General features: G+C 43.7%; 1 protein-coding gene across 1 annotated transcript in view; it reads left to right on the plus strand.

The window, feature by feature from the left end:
• The window catches only part of NUDT5 (nudix hydrolase 5), a 35,679-nt gene that overhangs the window by 2,948 nt on the left and 10,452 nt on the right, over positions 1 to 22,279 (plus strand). Inside the window, exons 2-5 of the mRNA XM_040413208.1 lie at positions 2,905 to 2,970; positions 5,142 to 5,209; positions 20,776 to 20,828; positions 20,916 to 21,023. Coding sequence (XP_040269142.1) covers positions 2,905 to 2,970; positions 5,142 to 5,209; positions 20,776 to 20,828; positions 20,916 to 21,023 — 295 coding nt within the window. The remainder of the gene's footprint in view (positions 1 to 2,904; positions 2,971 to 5,141; positions 5,210 to 20,775; positions 20,829 to 20,915; positions 21,024 to 22,279) is intronic.

The raw sequence follows: 22,279 nt of genomic DNA on the forward strand, positions 1-22,279 counted from the left end.
AGATGGGTCGTGGCTGGGTCTTCCAACATGACAACTACCCGAAGCACACAGCCAGGATAACCAAGGAGTGTCTCCGTAAGAAGCATATTAAGGTTCTGGAGTGGCCTAGTCAGTCTCTAGACCTAAATCCAATAGAACATCTTTGGAGGGAGCTGAAACTCTGTGTTGCTCAGCGACAGCCTCGAAACCTGACAGATCTAGAGGAGATCTGTGTGGAGGAGTGGGTCAAAATCCCTGTTGCAGTGTGTGCAAACCTGGTCAAGAACTACAGGAACCGTTTGACCTCTGTAGTTGCAAACAAAGGCTTCTGTACCAAATATTAACACAGATTTTCTCAGGTGTTCAAATACTTACCGGTATGTTCAGCAGTGCAAGACAAATACATTATTTAAAAATCATACAATGTGATTTCCTTATTTTTTTATATTTTTTTTTATTCTGTCTGAGTGGTGTGAACCCAGCCCTAGTGTCAGAATAAGCACCAGTACACTGCGGAGCAGCGTGGCGGAGAGGGGAGGCCGCCATGTACCGACAGAGCGCTGCCCGGTCCTGGTGGTCAGGGATGAGGACTGTGTTTCCCAAGGATCATTTATCTACTGGGAAATATAGGGCACAGTATAATACACTAGAATCTATATAATATAAAGATATTAGCCCTACTCCCAAATAATAATACAATTAGGTGGTCATTTATTATATAGAAATACGTCTGTTAGGTGTATTTCTGACACAGATTGTGGTGCAAAGTTCCTTAGCACCGCAATCTGCATATTTTTCACGCTCATGCCAGGTCTAAAAAAGGATGGCGTGGGCAGGGAAAGGGATACAGTTATGGCCATCCAGTTATTGGATACCGCCGCCATACATTGACCGGATAACACTGCCATACAGTGATTAGATAAAAGGGTATATGGGGCACAGTACAGGGCATGACTAGGGGAACTGTGCAGGGTGTGGTAAGGGGGCACACTGCAGGGTATAAGGTGGCAAAGTACTGGGTGGGGGGGCACAGTCACATGACCCTGTGACGTTAGAAGGTCCTTATGGTCAATGCGGTTCAGACCGCCACCATAATGAGAGGCAGAGGAGTGAGACGGGCCCTGGATGGACAGGAGGGGTGGACACAGCAAGTAGGTGGAAGGGGCTCTGAGGGAGATTCATACAAGAAGTAGGGGCAGGAGGTCTGTGCAGGGCAGCAATAGGAGATAGGAGGGTGAAACAAGAGCTCTGGATACATGAGGGAGGAAAGGAGACAGCAGGGGCTCCATGAGGATGAGATAGGACAGGATATGGGGGGGGGGGGGGGCAGGTGTCATGGAGGCAACCTGCTTAGTAAGGCAGTAAAAGAACTAAATAGCATTGAAGCTGCTGGTCTATAGCATCCAGCAGCAGCTGGGAGAGTTCCCTGACCTCCACCCCCTCCTGTCCCACAGAGAAGAGACAGTCACAGTGCAGACTCACTGACAACCTGTGTTCACACTTCTGCTCCAGCCCTTCACAGTGCAGACTCACTGACAACCCGTGTTCACACTTCTGCTCCAGCCCTTCACAGTGCAGACTCACTGACAACCCGTGTTCACACTTCTGCTCCAGCCCTTCACAGTGCAGACTCACTGACAACCCGTGTTCACACTTCTGCTCCAGCCCTTCATAGTGTAGACTTACTGACAACCTGTGTTCACACTTCTGCTCCAGCCCTTCACAGTGCAGACTCACTGACAACCTGTGTTCACACTTCTGCTCCAGCCCGGCGGTCTCTCTCTTCAGGCAGCAGGTCTTGTGTAGAGGGGGCATGTCTGAAGCTGGTAAGGCAACATGTCTTCTCTGCTGGAGTGAAGAGGGGGCGTGTCTGAAGCTCTGCAGCAGCCGTCCTCATGTGAGGGCCGACCAGAGGGGTACTGCGTAAGTGAAATGACAGCAGTGTCATTGATGGAAGTGCTCATAGCAGCTCAGTGTGATCCGGCACTTGCCCGGATATGTCGGGTGCTGACTCCGGCCCTGCACTGTGTAGCCGTACCTTTTTAAAGGGAATCTATCACCCTGATATTGGACCATTATCTACAGTAGTAGATGAGTAGTACTGCAGATAAGATCACTATTTTTTATTTTCCTATTGCCCCCCAGTCCCCCACTGTCAGCGCTCAGAGCTGGATTGAAATACATTGTCAGGACGGCAGTGCATGCACAGGAGTCTTCTCCATTATGTTAGAACATCACAGAAGTCAATGTATTTCAGTGCAGCCTTCAGTGCTGACAGCAGGGGAACCCAGGGCAGTAGCAAGGGGAACTGAAGTATTAGGATACTTTCATATTAGCAGCAGCATTCTCCGGCAGGCTGTTCCGGAAGGTGAAGTCCGCTCCGGCCCCATTGACTATAATAGCACGGCAAACATGCCGAGAGGCGGCCAGAATAAAACTACAACATGTCGGAACAGCCTGCCGGAGAAGGCTGCCGCTAGTGTGAAAGTAGCCTTACATGATTCCCATTAAAATCTATAGGCTGCTCAGGTAATGCATGCACATGCTGTGAGCTCCAGAGTACCAAGGGCTTCTGATCTAGATAGTCATTCTAGCGCAGACTGACCTATTATTTATTTTATTTTTTTCCCAAAGCATGCTATATTCACTTGATATCTGTGCAGAGCTTTCTCTGGTGATTTGCATTTTGGGGAGATCTGGTATTTCAAATAGTCCGTGTAATCTGGAAAAATTAGCTGTTCCCCTTTAGGATATTAGTGATGTTTCTGATGACAAGCTCTGGGCGCTTTTCATTGACACGGATGGAAATCTAGACATTTCTCTGGGTAACAGAGAGGGCACTACTCGCTACCTTTTATTATTATTTGCACAAAAGCAAATCTGCATTTCAGAAAATGTCTTAATAGCATCTTTTAATTCTTTTAGAGAATGGATACCCAGAATTCAGAAGCTCTTGCCAATCTTAGTAAAGACACCATTATAAAAGAAGAGGTATGTGTTGTAGTTTTGTAACTGTTTCCTCTAGGGTTCCTGTTAGGATATAACTTACATACTTTATTAGTGCCGCTTCTGATCTGAACTTAGATCCCTGAAGAACCCTATAGTAATCTAAGTTCAGTTCAGCAGAACCTCAGGGAATCTGGATGTTGTGGCTGTAATACGAATACTAATAAGTGTCTGAATTATGCTTGTGTGAACTGAGACTTATGCTCTGTTTACACTGCAGATTATCGGGGAGGAACGTTCCAACAAATGCTTGTTCCCAACTGTTCTGTCTTAATACACGTTCACACAGTGTGCAGTCTGAAATTCAGCATAAACCATTCCTGTCTTCCAAATAAGAGGACTGTTCTTTGTAGTCTAACTTGTTTATTGTTCAACAGGTCATACATATGTGATTGATCATATATGATTGATTGATTGGATTGGTAAAACGGGATTGTTTGGTAAAACTACAAGAATACAAATAACATGTATAAGTATTAAGCATGGATAGCATGTACTATAACATTTGCATTGACAGTGAAGGCACATGGTAAAATGGCTGCCTATACATAGGATTACATGTCTAACATCTAACAGTTAGTACTCCCTGAATAGCAATTACAACTGACTGAACAGCTCTGCTTCTCACAATATCCCTGAAACAAAGGTAGATCTCTCACCAGATATGCATTTAACAAGGATGGTGGAGTTTGAGAAGGAGACATGCATAGGACAGCTCTGCTCAAGTGTCCTGGAGACTAGAGACTTATTTTTCCCAGGATGCTTTGCACTCCCACAATGCAGTGCACCACCCACAATGCAGTAGTATTATAACAGGAAAAACAAAGTGTAATACAACTTAACACCGCTAGATGGTGCTATAACCACACTAAACACTTCAGAAATACCAAGACTGAGGCAGATGTGATCTGTAATGATTCTATAACCCTGCTAGGCAGAACAATAATAATCTTCCAGTCTAAAGGTGCAGCAGATCAACCGATGAACGAGCGAAACGTTGTTCATGAAGGCAATACTGTGGAGGTGATTGTTGCATGTAAATACGGCGCTTCACCTCCACTAAAAGAGCAGGTCCGTTGCGATAATCAGCTGCTCCTCTGGCATGTGTAAACCCACCACTAGCCCTATCCACTTCACAGCTATAATATGGCAGCAATACCTGGACCTTCATATGTACTGCTGTATCACACTATTACAGTCTTTCTTATGGGAATATTACAGCAGCCTGAAACCTGCCTTGGAGCTCATGCATACAGTGGCATTATTTGTACATATGCTTAGTGCTGAGGATGAATCCCATCTTGTGATATCCAAGAGACCCTTTCCCATGATACTGCTCCAGGGCAAAGCCATAATATGGCCATAAGCAGGAGTCCTAGGGCTTTGGTCACATCTGCATTGGAGGCTTTATTAGGGGCCTCCATTGCAGATTACATAAAAAATGCTACACTAGTTTGTCCCGTAAATGAGGGATACTCACCCCATGTTCCTTTTTACATCTGCTTCTAGTTAGTTTAGCCTGTCCACTGTGTGTGACATTTGGTACTGAAATTCTGATTAGTGAGTATAATTACAGAGAAATTAAAGGGAACTTGTCACGTTGATAATGCTGTCCTCCAGCAGGAGGAGCTGAGAAGACTGGTATATGGCAGGGATGCTCAACATGCGGCCCTCCAGATGGGGCAAAACTACAACTCCCAGCATGCCCCAATAGCTGTAGGCTGTCCAGGCATACTGGGAGTTGTAGTTTTGCAACAGCTGTAGACCCGCAGGTTGGGCATCCCTGTTATATAGGATTGTGGGAAAAGATTCAGTGGAACTTTTCTTGATCCAAATCTCTGGGCTTAGGAGTCATGTAAGTGGCCCATTTAGTGACTGACAGCAACTATATGAGTGTGTATATAGAGACAGATGACACTATTTATCTGCTCAGTCTTCCTGCTATATATAAGGCTGCCTGTCAGCTGAGCTGTATTTTCAATGTGATAAGTTCCCTTAAAAGTTATAGCCAGTATTTCTGTAACTAAAAAGGAAAGAAAACTTGTAAGATTTCTCTGTTCAGTCTCCCAGAGCTCGCCAATATAGCTAAATGTACAGCGTATAAGATGACCCTTTATTATCATGGAGAACTTATAGCGATGTTGTTTTTGTCTTAGACACTAGTGAAAGGTAAATGGGTGCAGCTTCAGGAAACCACGTATGTTGACCAAGAAGGAAAAACCAGGTTGGTGACATGATGGATTTTTTTTATATACAGTATATGGCAAAGTATAAGCGTGTTCAAACAGCTTTCATATACAGTACAGACCAAAAGTTTGGACACACCTTCTCATTCAAAGAGTTTTCTTTATTTTCATGACTATGAAGGCATCAAAACTATGAATTAACACTTGTGGAATTATATACATAACAAACAAGTGTGAAACAACTGAAAATATGTCATATTCTAGGTTCTTCAAAGTAGCCACCTTTTGCTTTGATTACTGCTTTGCACACTCTTGGCATTCTCTTGATGAGCTTCAAGAGGTAGTCCCCTGAAATGGTCTTCCAACAGTCTTGAAGGAGTTCCCAGAGATTCTTAGCACTTGTTGGCCGTTTTGCCTTCACTCTGCGGTCCAGCTCACCCCAAACCAGCTCGATTGGGTTCAGGTCCGGTGACTGTGGAGGCCAGGTCATCTGGCGCAGCACCCCATCACTCTCCTTCATGGTCAAATAGCCCTTACTTTCAAAGTTTTCCCAATTTTTCGGCTGACTGACTGACCTTCATTTCTTAAAGTAATGATGGCCACTCGTTTTTCTTTACTTAGCTGCTTTTTTCTTGCCATAATACAAATTCTAACAGACTATTCAGTAGGACTATCAGCTGTGTATCCACCTGACTTCTCCTCAACGCAACTGATGGTCCCAACCCCATTTATAAGGCAAGAAATCCCACTTATTAAACCTAACAGGGCACACCTGTGAAGTCAAAACCATTTCAGGGGACTACCTCTTGAAGCTCATCAAGAGAATGCCAAGAGTGTGCAAAGCAGTAATCAAAGCAAAAGGTGGCTACTTTGAAGAACCTAGAATATGACATATTTTCAGTTGTTTCACACTTGTTTGTTATGTATATAATTCCACATGTGTTAATTCATAGTTTTGATGCCTTCATAGTCATGAAAATAAAGAAAACTCTTGGAATGAGAAGGTGTGTCCAAACTTTTGGTCTGTACTGTATGTGTACTAATCTTTCAGGCCTCTTGCACACAAACTTTTTTTTTTCGTTCCGTTTTTTTTGCGTTTCGTATACGGAACCATTCATTTCAATGGATCTGGAAAAAAAACTGAAGGTACTCTGTATGCCTTCCGTATTTCCTTTCCATTCAAAGATAGAACATGTCCTATTATTGTCCGCATAACGGACAAGGATAGTACTGTTCTATCAGGGTCCAGCTGTTCTGTTCCGCAAAAAACGGAATACACACGGACGTCATCCGTATTTTTGGCGGATCCATTTTTTTACGGACCGCAAAATACTGAAAAAGCCATACGGTCATGTGCAAGAGGCCTCATAGTAAGTGAAAAGTATCTTCGCCCATGATTGAGGTCATACATTAAAATCATGTGCTTCTTGTCGTATTCTAGGAATTGGCTCTTAGTTCACTCATTCATTATACAGTCAGGTCCATAAATATTGGGACATCGACACAATTCTAACATTTTTGGCTCTATACACCACCACAATGGATTTGAAATGAAAGGAACAAGATGTGCTTTAATTGCAGACTGTCAGCTTTAATTTGTGGGTATTGACATGCAAATCAGGTGAACGAATTACAACAGTTTGCATATGTGCCTCCCACTTGTTAAGGGACCAAACGTAATGGGACAATTGGCTTCTCAGCTGTTCCATGGCCTGGTGTGTGTTATTCCCTCATTATCCCAATTACAATGAGCAGATAAAGGGTCCAGAGTTCATTTCAAGTGTGCTATTTGCATTTGGAATCTGTTGCTGTCAACTCTCAAGATGAGATACAAAGAGCTGTCACTATCAATGAAGCAAGCCATCATTAGGCTGAAAAAACACAACAAACCCATCAGAGAGAGAGAGCAAAAACATTAGGCGTGGCGAAAACAACTGTTTGGAACATGAGCTCAGCAACATCAAAAGACCCGGAAGACCACGGAAAACAACTGTGGTGGATGACCGAAGAATTCTTTCCCTGGCAAAGAAAACACCCTTCACAACAGTTGGCCAGATCAAGAACACTCTCCAGGAGGTTTTTGTATGTGTGTCAAAGTCAACAATCAAGAGAAGACTTCACCAGAGTGAATACAGAGGGTTCACCACAAGATGTAAACCATTGGTGAGCCTCAAAAACAGGAAGGCCAGATTAGAGTTTGCCGAACGACATCTAAAAAATAGTGTTGAGCAATCTTGTGTTTTAAGTTCGGCGTCTAAAGTTTGGGTTCGGGTTATCGAAGAATCGCGTTATGGATTCTAAATTCCGTTATGGTCCGTTGTAGCGGAATCCATAACGCGATTCTTCGATAACCCGAACTTTAGACACCGAACTTAAAACAAGTTCGCTCAACACTACTAAAAAAGCAATATAAAAAGGTATACTGGGCACTCACACTGTAGGTAGAACCACGAATAAAATCGATACTAATTACTAAATTCAAAATTTATTAGTATTTGTTAATATAGCTGATGGCTTAATGGATCACTAAAATACAATAAAATACACTGTGATAAACTCGACTGTCTGGAAGTCAATAAAATAACAATAGAATATAATAATGCATTAGAACCTAAAAGAAATTAGAAATAGTGATTATTAAACAATAAATAAGAATAAATAACGAATAATACAGCACGGCTGGTATCAGATAATTTGTAGGACAATCGGGTTCCTGGCCCAAAGAAATGATAGTACTGTTGGAGCAAATTGTATGGATGATCCAATTCAATAGAACGGTAAAAAAGCAATGTTAATGTTGCAGTGGGTGTAATATGCGGCGTCCCGCTAGTACTCACTGTTCAATAATTATTAGTGTGTAATAAACACTACTGAAGCTCCGGTTCTCTGTGTCACCCAATAGCTGTTCCCAGGTTGTCTTCCGCCTCCGGTTTAGTACGGCTCCGGGCACCGCTCCGTACAATTCAAGAGCCGATGACTTTCAAGCCTGTGTCTGCCTGCTTCCACGCTGGATTAAGTTGGCAGTCGTAAAAAAGGGATGTGCTCGTTCTCAGATTGTTTAAGAGATTCGAGCTCCTGATGACTTAGCGTGCCAGGTTCTCTTAGACAGTTTTCCGGTTCTGTGGCGTCAGCCTGGATGAAATTCCACACTTGGTATGACACGGGTTCGATTGGAGATAGGCTGGGGGTCTTTGATCCAAGACCCCCAGCCTATCTCCAATCGAACCCGTGTCATACCAAGTGTGGAATTTCATCCAGGCTGACGCCACAGAACCGGAAAACTGTCTAAGAGAACCTGGCACGCTAAGTCATCAGGAGCTCGAATCTCTTAAACAATCTGAGAACGAGCACATCCCTTTTTTACGACTGCCAACTTAATCCAGCGTGGAAGCAGGCAGACACAGGCTTGAAAGTCATCGGCTCTTGAATTGTACGGAGCGGTGCCCGGAGCCGTACTAAACCGGAGGCGGAAGACAACCTGGGAACAGCTATTGGGTGACACAGAGAACCGGAGCTTCAGTAGTGTTTATTACACACTAATAATTATTGAACAGTGAGTACTAGCGGGACGCCGCATATTACACCCACTGCAACATTAACATTGCTTTTTTACCGTTCTATTGAATTGGATCATCCATACAATTTGCTCCAACAGTACTATCATTTCTTTGGGCCAGGAACCCGATTGTCCTACAAATTATCTGATACCAGCCGTGCTGTATTATTCGTTATTTATTCTTATTTATTGTTTAATAATCACTATTTCTAATTTCTTTTAGGTTCTAATGCATTATTATATTCTATTGTTATTTTATTGACTTCCAGACAGTCGAGTTTATCACAGTGTATTTTATTGTATTTTAGTGATCCATTAAGCCATCAGCTATATTAACAAATACTAATAAATTTTGAATTTAGTAATTAGTATCGATTTTATTCGTGGTTCTACCTACAGTGTGAGTGCCCAGTATACCTTTTTATATTGTTTTACTTGTAAAGGAGGGGCGAATCCTTTTTTACTGTGAGCACCTCCACCTGTGGCCTCACCCACTCCTGTGCGTCTCATAAACTTCTATTCCACTACTAAAAAAGCCTTCACAGTTCTGAAACAACATCCTATGGACAGATGAGACCAAGATCAACTTGCACCAGAGTGATGGGAAGAGAAGAGTATGGAGAAGGAAAGGAACTGCTCATGATCCTAAGCATACCACCTCATCAGTGAAGCATGGTGGTGGTAGTGTCATGGCGAAATGCCCCAAGAACAAGCAGGAACTGAAGACCGTTGCAGTAGAGGCCTGGCAGAGCATCACCAGGGATGAAACCCAGCATCTGGTGATGTCTATGCGTTCCAGACTTCAGGCTGTAATTGACTGCAAAGGATTTGCAACCAAGTATTAAAAAGTGAAAGTTTGATTTACGATTATTATGTCCCATAACAAGTGGGAGGCACATATGCAAACTGTTGTAATTCCTACACCGTACGTATGTAAATACCCTCAAATTAAAGCTGACAGTCTGCAGTTAAAGCACATCTTGTTTGTTTCAAATCCATTGTGGTGGTGTATAGAGCCAAAAATGTTAGAATTGTGTAGATGTCCCAATATTTATGGACCTGACTGTATATCAGACCCCATCGTATACTGGAACACCACATCGTGTATCAGATAGACCCCATCATATACTGGAACACCACATTATATATCAGATAGACCCCATCATATACTGGAACACCACATTGTATTTCAGATAGACCCATCATATACTGGAACACCACATTGTATATCAGATAGACCCCATCATATACTGGAACACCACATTGTATATTAGATAGACCCATCATATACTGGAACACCACATTGTATATCAGATAGACCCCATCATATACTGGAACACCACATTGTATATCAGATAGACCCCATCATATACTGGAACACCACATTGTATATCAGATAGACCCATCATATACTGGAACACCACATTGTATATCAGATAGACCCCCATCATATACTGGAACACCACATTGTATATCAGATAGACCCCATCATATACTGGAACACCACATTGTATATCAGATAGACCCCATTATATACTGGAACACCACATTGTACATATATCAGATAGACCCATCGTATACTGGAACACCACATTGTATATCAGATAGACCCATCAACTGATTTGGATGTAAATACCCTCAAATTAAAGCGGACAGTCTGCAGTTAACCCCTTCAACCCCGGGCCTGTTTTCACCTTCCTGCCCAGGCCATTTTTTGCAAATCTGACATGTCACTTTGTGGTGATAACTTTAAAACGCTTTTACTTATACAGGCTATTCTCGTCACATATTGTACTTCATGACAGTGGTAAAAATAAGTAAAAAAAAAAACATTTTTATTCATAAAAAAACCAAATTTACCAAAAATGTTGAAAAATTTGCAAATTTCTATTTCTCTACTTTTATAATAGATAGTAATACCTTCAAAAATAGTAATTACTTTACATTCCCCATATGTCTAATTCATGTTTGGATCAATTTGAAAATGACATTTTATTTTTTGGGGACGTTAGAAGTATGGAAGCAAATCTTGAAATTTTTCGGAAAATTTCCAAAACCCACTTTTTAAGGACCAGTTCAGGTCTGAAGTCACTTTGTGAGGCTTACATAATAGAAACCACCCAAAAATGACCCCATTTTAGAAACTACACCCCTCAAGGTATGCAAAACGGATTTTACAAACTTTCTTAACCCTTTAGGTGTTCCACAAGAATTGATAGAAAATGGAGATGAAATTTCAGAATTTCACTTTTTTGGCAGATTTTACATTTTAATCCATTTTTTTCCAGTAGCAAAGCAAGAGTTAACAGCCAAATAAAACTCAATATTTATTACCCTGATTCTGCGGTTTGCAGAAACACCCCACATGTGATCGTAAACTTCTGTACGGGCACACGGCAGGGCGCAGAAGGAAAGGCACGCCATATGATTTTTGGAAGGCAAATTTAGCTGAACTGGTTTTTAGATGCCATGTCCCATTTGAAGCCCCCCTGATGCACCCCTACAGTAGAAACTCAAAAAAGTGACCACATTTTGGAAACTACGGGATAAGGTGCCAGTTTTGTTGGTACTATTTTGGGGTACATATGATTTTTTTATTGCTCTATATTAAGTTTTTTGTGAGGCAAGGTAACAAAAAAATTGATGTTTTGGCACCGTTTTTATTTTTACAGCGTTTAACTGAGGGATTAGGTCATGTGACTTTTTTATAGAGCAGATCGTTCCGCACGTGGAAATACCTAATATGTATACTTTTTTAATTTTTTTTCACTTTAGCACAATAATAGCAGTTTGGAAGCAAAGAATAATGATATTTTAGTGTCTCAGTCTGAGAGCCATAGCTTTTTTATTTTTTGACCGATTTTCTCAGGTAGGGTCTCATTTTTTGAGGGATGAGGTGACGGTCTGATTGGTACTATTTTGGGGGGCATACGCCTTTTTGATCACTTGCTGTTGCAATTTTTGTGATGTAATGTGACAAAAATTGCAATTTTTTACACAGTTTAAAAAAAAATAATTACGGTGTTCACCTAAGAGGTTAGGTCATGTGATATTTTTATAGAGCTGTTTGTTATGGACGTGGCAATACCTAATATGTATACTTTTTTTTATTTTTTTCACTTTAGCACAATAATAGCAGTTTTGACACAAAAAAAATGATGTTTTAGTGTCTCCATGTTCTGAGAGCTATAGTGTTTTTTTTTGGGATTGTCTTAGGTAGGGGCTCATTTTTTGCGGGATGAGGTGACTGTTTTATTGAGACCATTTTGGGGGGCATACGCCTTTTTGATCGCTTGGTGTTGCATTTTATGTGATGTAAGGTGACAAAAATGGCATTTTTTTACATTTTTTTTTTTTATGGTGTTTATCGAACAGGGTGGATCATGTGATATATTTATAGAGCCAGTCATTACGGACGTGGCAGTACCTAATGTGTGGTTTTTTTTTTGTTTTTTTTTAGTTTTTTATAATAAAATAAGGGAAAAGGGTCTTTTTTTTTTTTTTTTTTTACTTTACTTTATTTATGACATTTACTTTTGGGGGTCTGATCCCCTCTGCAATGCATTACAATACATCTGTATTGTAATGCATTGCCTGTTAGTGTATGACACTGAGTCATACACTAACAGGTTGCCTAGGAGACCCAGCCTGAGGCTGGATCTCCTCGGCTCCCGTAGAAGGCAGTTCCCAATGCCTTGCAAGTCATTGGGCAGCCTCTGCACGGCATCGGGCTGCCTTGTGACATATCTGGTCCCCGCCACAGCAGCGCGGGGACTCGATGCTCTCCCTTACCCGACACAAATCTATTCTATGTCGCGGACCGCGGCATAGAAGGGGTTAATCCGCTGGCATCAGCTTTTACAGCGATGCCGGCGGATACAGCAGGGGCCCGGCTACAACGGACTGCCGGGCCCCTGCAGTGATTGCGCGCGCACAGCTCCAGTGCCCGCGCGATCACTATGACTTACTATTACGTCAAATTGTGGGAACTCAGTGGTTCCCATGACGTAACAGTACGTCAAAGCACATCTTGTTTGTTTCATTTCAAATCCATTGTGGTGGTGTATAGAGCCAAAAATGTTAGAATTGTGTCGATGTCCCAATATTTATGGACCTGACTGTATATGGTTAGGTAAAAATACATTCAGATTTAGTTGCTGTTGATTCAGCCGTAACGATGTATGAATCCACATAGCTGAGCTGTGGTGACTCGCCACTGAATTTATGCATCATACCTACAGTTGACTACGAAAATAAATGTACTATGAATCATAGAAGTGCTTAAAAAGCATCTTTCAGCAGATTTCCACCTATGAAACTGGCTGACTTGTTACATGTGCACTTAGCAGCTGAAGGCACCTGTGTCGGTCCCATGTTTACATGTGTCCACATTGCTGAGAAAAATTAAGTTTTAATATATGCAAATGAGTCTCTAGGAACAACGGGGGCATTGGCGTCACTCCTGGAGGCTCAGCTGTCTTTGCAACTGCCACGTCCTCTGCACTTTGTTTGACAGGGCCAGGCAGTGTAAACGTCATCAAGCCTGGCCCTGTCAAAGTGCAGAGGGCATGGCAGTTGTAGAGAGCTAAGCCTCAAGGTGTAACTGCAAAGCTCCCATTTCTCCTAGGGGCTCATTTGCATATATTAAAACTTCATTTTTTCCCTTTCATCCTCCACGACGGCATTACCATGAGAGAGGTCCAGCCTCCAACCAGTTAGGGACAGGAAGAATAAATTTGACCATCCTCCTGCTATCTTCAGTGTCTTCCTGTCCCTTCCAGGTGGGAGACAGGCCTTTTTTTGCTCATGGCAATGCTGTGAGTTCCGCGTCTGTGGAGGCAGACAGAGGCAGTATTTCTGTTTTAGTTTTTGATGCCTACGATCAGGGGCGGACTGAGAACCCTCAGGGCCCCCGGGCAAAATAAATCAAGGGCCCCCTTACAGGCCCCACCCATGTTCTGCTGCAAGCCCCACCCTTGTCCCGCCTCCATGCCCCGCCTCCAGCCACACCCTACACAATCTTTAATAAGATTTCAAAGTTAAAGCGACACAAAAGGCACCCAGACCACTTCAGCTCATTGAAGTGGTCTGGGTACAGTGTCCCTTTTGCAAATCGAGCTGCAATGTTCTAGAGAAGCTGCATTGTTTACGTCCCAGCAATAAGTCGGCCTCTAGTAGCTGGCAGCCACCTGAGGGCTTCCTGGATTAAAACAGACCTTTGGTCCGGTATCTGACGCTGGACGTCCTCACACTCTGCATGATGACCTCCAGGGTCAGATTTTTCCCCATAGGAAAGCATTGATTCAATGTCAGTCACTTCGGTGCGCAATCCCATCCTGCGGCGCGTGATCCCACGAGACCCGTGACCTACAGCGGCAGGTCTTGCGGGATCACGCGCTGCAGGACGGGATTGCGCACCGAAGTGACTGAACTCATTCCCGCGCAGCCCACAAGTAGCGGAACAATTACAAGAGGGGTGGGGAATAGCCAAATTAAAAAATATTTTGAACCAAAAGGTGTTATGGGGGCTCTGTGGATGGCACTGTTATGGGGGCTCTGTGGGTGGCACTGTTGTGGGGGCTCTGTGGGTGGCACTGTTGTGGGGGCTCTGTGGGTGGCACTGTTGTGGGGGCTCTGTGGGTGGCACTGTTGTGGGGGCTCTGTGGGTGGCACTGTTGTGGGGGGGGGGGATCTGTGGGTGACACATATATAGCACCTTATGCTATATATGTGTCATCCACAGATCCCCCCCATAACAGTGTCCCTGTGAGTGAATGATCCCCAATACAGGGTCTGGGGGCCGGCATCTGGTGCTGTAATGGCAGCGGGGCCCGGTGCAGTCACTGTAGTCTATTACACCGGGCCCCGCTCACTGTAATACTAATATTCATATGTGATCAACTTGAAATCCTCTGCGATCCTCTCCCTCTGAGCTCTCTGTACTCACAAACTCAGTAGCAGGCCGGGCGGCAGCGCAACTCACTGACGTCACGCGCCTGCTCCTCCTGCTTCATTCATAAAGTGGGAGGAGCAGGCGCGTGACATCAGTGAGATGCGCTGCCGCCCGGCCTGCTACTGAGTTTGTGAGTACAGAGAGCTCAGAGGGAGAGGATCGCAGAGGATTTCAAGTTGTTCACATATGAATATTAGTATTACAGTGAGCGGGTCCCGGTGTAATAGAATACAGTGATTGCACCGGGCCCCGCTGCCATTACCAGGCCAGCATAACATTCGGAATCGGGGTGCTGGGCAGCAGTGCTCCAGACTAAAAAAAATACCTAGTAGCCATTGGCTCCTGAACTGAAAAATTTTGGAGCCAAATTACATTTTTAGTCGCCAAATCAAAACTGAATCAAAATTTTGGTATCGTGACAACGCTATGCCGATCAGATTGGCGTAGGGTTGTTTCGATACCAAAGTTTTGATTCGCTTTCGTCACCATAAAAAAGTATTGCGATACTCAATACCGTGCAAAAAAAAAACACCAAAAAAAGCCGCGTGCATTTCACATTTTATGAAACGTTCGGCCCATAATAGAACAGTCCTATCCTATTTTTTGGGGTGACAAGGTGACTAAAAATGGCAAATGCTCACCGCATAGGAGATATTTTTTAATAATTTAACAGTTTGGACTTTTCGGACGCAGCGCTATGTAATATGTTTATTTATTGTTTATATATTTTATATGTAAAATTGGGAAAGGGGGGATTTAAACTTAATATTTTAGGGTACTTTCACACTAGCGTTTTTCATTTCCGGCATAGAGTTCCGTCACAGGGGCTCTATACCGGAAAAGATGTCTTCAGGTCAGTCTTTTTGACTGATCAGGCAAAAGATAAAACCGCAGCATTCTACGTTTTTATCTCTGGCGAAAAAAACCTGAAGATTTGCCTGAATGCCGGATCCATCCTTCCGGTTGAACCGTGCGATTTTCACGCATGGTTGCTAGGATGAAAGTCTATTCACTGTATTACTTTCCCTTATAACAACATGGTTATAAGGGAAAATAATAGCATTCTTTAATGCAGAATGCGTAGTAGAAGGTCAATATAATAAACATTGGTGGCGCAGTGCGCCCCCCCTCCCTAGTATAATAAACATATAAACATTGGTGGCGCAGTGCCCCCCCCCCCCCCCAACATAATACACATTGGTGGCGCAGTGCGCCCCCCCCTCCCTAGTATAATAAACATATAAACATTGGTGGCGCAGTGCGCCCCCCCAACACCCCAGTATAATAAACATTGGTGCTCATGGGGGGCCCCCTCCAACATAATACACAATGGTGGCGCAGTGCGCCCCCCCTCCCTAGTATAATAAACATATAAACATTGGTGGCGCAGTTCGCCCCCCCCAACACCCCAGTATAATAAACATTGGTGGCGCAGTGCGTCCCCCCCCAACATAATAAACATTGGTGGCGCAGTGCGCCCCCCCTCCCTAGTATAATAAACATATAAACATTGGTGGCGCAGTGCGCCCCCCCCCCCCCCCAACACCGCAGTATAATAAACATTGGTGGCACAGTGCGTCCCCCCCCCAACATAATAAACATTGCTGGCGCAGTGCGTCCCCCCCCCCCAACATAATAAACATTGGTGGCGCAGTGCGCCCCCCCTCCCTAGTATAATAAACATATAAACATTGGTGGCGCAGTGCGCCCCCCCCCAACACCCCAGTATAATAAACATATAAACATTGGTGGGCAGTGCGCCCCCCCCCCTCCCTAGTATAATAAATATATAAACATTGGTGGGCAGTGCGCCCCCCCCCTCCCTAGTATAATAAATATATAAACATTGGTGGGCAGTGCCAATGAGGGTTAAAAAAATAAATAAAAATTAACTCACCTCCTCCAATTGATCGCGTAGCAGCCGGTCTTCTGTACTTTCTTCAGGACGCAGGACCTGTGGTGACATCACTGTGCTCATCAAATGATCCATCACATGATCCATCACATGATCCATCACCATGGTAATGGACCATGTGATGGAGCTCAGTGACGTCACCACAGGTCCTGAAGAAAACAGGAGACCGGCAGCTACGCGACCAATTGGAGGAGGTGAGTTAATTTTTATTTATTTAATTTAACCCTCATTGGCACTTCCCACTGCGCCACCAATGTTAATTATACGGGGGGGGGGGCACTCAATGTTTATTATACTGGGGGGGGCGCACTCAATGTTTATTATACTGGGGGGGGGCCACTCAATGTTTATTATACTGGGGGGGGCGCCGCACTCAATGTTTATTATACTAGGGGGGGGGGCGCACTCAATGTTTATTATACTGGGGGGGGGACACTCAATGTTTATTATACTGGGGGGGGGGCGCCACCAATGAAGATAACTGAGCTGTTAATACAAATGCAGGAGGCGGGTGCCGGAATCAAATAGCGGCACCCGACCTCTATGACAGGGAGCTGCGATCAGCGGCAGTTAACCCCTCCGGTGCAGCTCCCTGTCATAGAGGTCGGGTGCCGGCTATTTGATTCCGGCACCCGCCTCCTGCATTTGTATTAACAGCTCAGTTATCTTCATTGGCCACAGCCCCTCCCCCTGTCCCTCTTCTTATTGGCCGCGGCAGCAGCAGCACAGGGAGGAGGGAGAGACTCTTCCACTGCGCTGCTGATAATAAATATTATTATTCTGCGGCGGGCCCCCATCCCGCCCGGGCCCTCGGACCATGCCCGAAGTGCCCGACCGGTCAGTCCGCCCCTGCCTACGATCACACGAGGGAGCTGGGGGCAGCCTAACCCTAGTTGGGTACCTGGTTGTCTGCGATGGAAAACGCCATCATTTTTTCATAGGTGGTCCAGCTCCTTCCTCCCCCATCCTGTGCGCCTGCTGGGGAGAGGCCATGCGAGGACCGGATACTCACGGAGTGCCTCCAGTCTTGCGATCCCCCTGGCTGCCATCCGATATGTTCGGCTCTGGCAGCGGCAACGCCGGAAGTCGAGGAACGCTAGCATGCGTTTCAGGCTGGAACCTAGGAAAAAAATTAAAAAGTCTCTTTTCCCCTATTGCTTGAAGCCGTTGATTTATCAGACGCCACGGCCGAATCAGTAAGGATGTCGGCAAAAACCACGGGCCTATCTATTGCTGCTAGAAGGGCCTTATGGTTAAAGTCTTGGTCGGGCGACGTCAGTTCTAAAATCACTTTGTAGTCTCCCTTTCCATGGGAACCTTTTGTTTGGGGAGGACCTAGAAAAAATTCCGGAAAAAGCCTCAGATTCAAAGAAATGCTTTCCTGGGGTTATAGGGAAAAGGAAATTTCCCTTTCGGAAGACCAAAAAAGGTGTTTTTTTCCCTGTCAAAAAGATCTGATGGGGGAAAATGCAAAGAGGTGGCAGATGTAGAGGATTTTTTTTTGCGTCCACAAATCCTGAAATCCCTAAACAATGATGCCAGATCTCAGTTAGGAGGGAGATTAACATTCTTTCTAAAAGAATGGGAAAAGATTACAACAAATCTGTGGGTCCTAAACATTGTCCAAAACGGCTACAATATCAAATTCCCTCTCCCTCCTCCTATTAAAAATTTCAAAATTACTCCTCTTCTGCAGAAAAAACTAGAAGTGATTTTAGAGTTCCTCAATCTAAAAGCCATTGTTCCTGTTCCTTTGCAGCAGGAGGATTCAGGTTATTATTCAACTGTATTTTTGGTAAAGAAACCCAGTGGCAAGTACCGTTTAATTATAAACCTGAAATTTCTAAACAAATATATAATGTACGAGAAATTCAAAATGGAGACATTAAGGTCGACCATTAACCTTCTAAAAAAAAAAGGGGACTACATGGCCTCTTTGGACCTAAAAGATGCCTATTATCATATCCCGGTTTGCAAAACAGATAAAAAATTCTTGAGGTTAGCAGTTTACATCAAGGGAACCCTCAGTCACTTTCAGTTTCAGGTTTTACCCTTTGGAATCACATCTGCTCCAAGGGTTTTCACCAAAGTGATGGTGGAAGTAGTTGCTCACCTGAGGAGGTTAAACATAATCATAGTCCCATATCTGGACAACCTTTTGATGATTGGAAACTCGGCAGAAAATTTGGAGAACAGTCTATTCTGAACCTGTCGGACCCTTTATCAGTTAGGGTACTTTCACACTAGCGTTAAAGTTTTCTGGTATTGAGTTCCATCATAGGGGCTCAATACCGGAAAAAACGCTTCAGTTTTGTCCCAATGCATTCTGAATGGAAAGCAATCAGTATGCATCAGGATGTCTTCAGTTCAGTCCCTTTTACAGTATTTGGCCGGAGAAAATACTGCAGCATGCGGTATTAATGCCGGATCTAAGCGTTCCGGAAAAAACGTTTTTCCGTTTGACCCCGGAGAGACTGATCCGGTTTTGCAGTGCATCTGTCAGATGGAAACAAATGATATCCGTTTGCATACGGGTTTCCGGATCCGGCAGGCAGTTCCGGTAACACTAGTGTGAAAGTAGCCTTAGGCTGAATAATAAATTGGGAAAAATCAAATCCAGTCCCTTCCCAGAACCTGGTGTTTTTGGGCTCCCTTCTGGATTCGGTAAAACAAGACGTTTCTGCTACTATGATTCTGGACAAGGTCTCAAACTTTCTGGATCACCCGATCTGTACAGTTCGGGAAGCCATGAAACTTCTAGGTACCCTAACAGCCTGTATTCCAGCCGTAAGATGGACCCAGTTCCATTCTCGGATATTCCAACTGTGTATACTGGAGAACTGGAACAAAGACCTGAATGCTTTAGAGAACAAAATTGTTCTCGCCTCTTCCATGTCTTATTCTCATCTTTGGTGGCAGGACCTGCACCATCTCCAGAGGGGAGTTTCATGTGGCGCCAGGAACTTGATGATGGTCACGACCGATGCAATTTTATGGGGCTGGGGGGCGCACTGCTCACAACTCTGTTTTTAGGGACAGTGGCCAGCAGAAAATATTTTTTCTGCAACCTGATTGAGAGCTCTGCTTTTTGTACTTCCCTGGCAGTTCACATAAGCTACAACAGTCGTGTTGTCTGACCTTATCTGTAAGTCCATCCTTAACAGATCTGGGGAAAATGCTCTTATTGCCTCCAAAACGGCCTGTCATTCTTTTAGATTTGAAGAGGAATTCGCCTGTTCTTGGGCAGAACAACATATCAGAACTCTCTTGGCCGTTCATTTAAAGGGGACGTTAAACGTAAAAGCAGATTTCTTAAGCCGGTTTCGGTTAAACTCAGGAAAATGGAGTTTAAAAATGGAAATCTTTTTGAAAATAGTACAAAAATTTGCCAAACCTCTGGTAGATCTGTTTACCTCAAACAAAAACGCAAAATACAAAAAAAAATTCTCCCTAAATCCGAGGGACGGAAATTCAGGGGTAGACGCTCTAGCTCAAAAATGGGTCTTCCCTCTTGCCTACGTTTCTTCCACTCCACCTCTGATTCCCAGAGTTCTAAAAAATATAAGAGAAGAAAAGGCTCACATAATTTTAATAGCTCCATTATGGCCAAGGAAATCCTGGTTTCCCCTACTGAAACTTCTCTCGATCCAAAGTCCACAGATTCTTCCTTGGTGCCCGGATCTGTTATCTCAAGGCCCAGTAGTTCATCCACAGATAGAAAAACTACACTTGGCTGCATGGAATCTGAAAGGATAACTTAAATATCTAGAGGCCTTTCAGATGCAGTTATTAACACCATGGCAGCAAGCAGGAAACCTGTAACCTCTAAAATGTATACTAAAAAAATCCATGACCGATCCGCACCAAACGCGAGTGTGAAAGTAGCCTTAATAAAAGTTACTGTTTTGAATAAAGTGGATATTATGGATCTGATTGCCACACGGACTGTTAATCAAAGTACGTTTTATTTTCCATGCCATCTCATAGGGCCATTTTGTGTTTATAGGCAAAATGTGTCAGTCTCAACTTTTGCCCATTATTGTACTTACAACAAAAAAAGCCGCTCAAAGAAAATACTGCAACTTATAGAATGTATGTCCATATAGAAACCGTGATATTTCTTCATAGATTCAAAAAAATTTTTTAAATAAAACTTTAATTTTATCATATTATCTGCCAGAACGTGGGAAACTGTAAAGAGGACAACAAGAAGAGACGGCAATGCCGTGGATGGTAAATATCTTGTCTTTATATTGGGGAACTTTTGTGGATTGTGAATAATTCCATAATTTAGCATATTTTCCTTTTGTCACTGAATAGGCGTAGCAATAATACCAGTACTACAACGAACGCTCCATTATGAATGCATGGTGCTCATCAAACAGTTTAGACCTCCTCTGGGTTGCTACTGTCTGGAATTTCCTGCAGGTATTTGTTTCTATTATATCTGTGTTGGTATCTGTTCCATTTCTGTGAAAGCAGAGAAGAAGGCACCATTCCGGTGCAAAAGAGTAGTTTTATTCATCCAATGTAAGACCGCAACGGTTCAGCTGCTCAGTGCAGGTCCATTTCTGGATGTAGACAAAGGCCAAGTGCAGTTCCTGACAAGACAAGACTGTCAAGACAGCTGCACCCTTCTGATGTAGGGTCATAATGTGAAAGCAGCTCTGTATCTTTTCATGGGCCCCATTATAAAAATGCCTATTCTTGTCAGCAAAATGGACAAGAATGGAACATGTTCTATCGCTTGCGGCTCGGCCACACGGATGACATCCATGTGCTGTTCGCATTTTTTGCAGCCCCATAGAAATGAAACGGTCCGTGTGCGATCCGCAAAGAATGTGGATTAGAAGCTGACCGAAAATATGGTCGTGTGAATGCACCCTTATACAGGATGATGTATGTTGGCACCCTCTTTCCCACCTTCCTTGTCTGAGTGTAGAGGAGGGGCACACTGTCAGAGCAGGTAAGTATGGGGTGAATGTGGTGCTTGAATGGGATGAGAGGCACTGCGGGCTGGCACTCGCTGAAGGAGGGCATGGAGGTTGGTAGTTATATATAAGTCACTGTGTATGGGACTGACAATGAAAACTATACGTTATAAAAGTAGTTACGAAAAGGAGCAATCCAGACAAAACAGGCAGATTACTAATCCTGTAGATGGCATAAATTCAACTATGAGTTGGCATAGATTTGAGCTCTCATTTACAGCGGTTTCTAGTATCATTTATAGTAAATTTTCTGAGATGAGAGAGACTATGCCTTGCCCATGTCATGCCCATTTTCAGAAAAGTGGGGGAGCTTGGAGTAAAAGTGGAAAAAGGTCGCACATTATTGTGGAAAATCGCGGCTTGTTAATTTTTAAAGTGGTATTCTGGTTACATTAGGTTATCCCCCATCCACAGGAGAGGGGATAACTATTATATTGGTGGGAGTCGTACCTTTGGGACCTCACCAGTCATAAGAATGGGGGCCCTGTACCCCGTGCAGCCACTCCATTCATTTCTATAGGAGTTCCAACGAAAGCAGAGTACAGCGCTCACCTATCTCTGGAATTCCCATATAAATGATTTGAGCGGTCACACATATGCCCCACCGGCTGCTTTGTTCATTTCAGAGGGCTGCAGGGGGGTACAGGGCCCCGTTCTTGTGATCGGTGGGGTCCCCAGTAGTAGGAGCCCCAC

The sequence above is a fragment of the Bufo bufo genome, chromosome 1 (genome assembly GCF_905171765.1).
Source record: "Bufo bufo chromosome 1, aBufBuf1.1, whole genome shotgun sequence".
Classification (NCBI taxonomy): domain Eukaryota; kingdom Metazoa; phylum Chordata; class Amphibia; order Anura; family Bufonidae; genus Bufo; species Bufo bufo.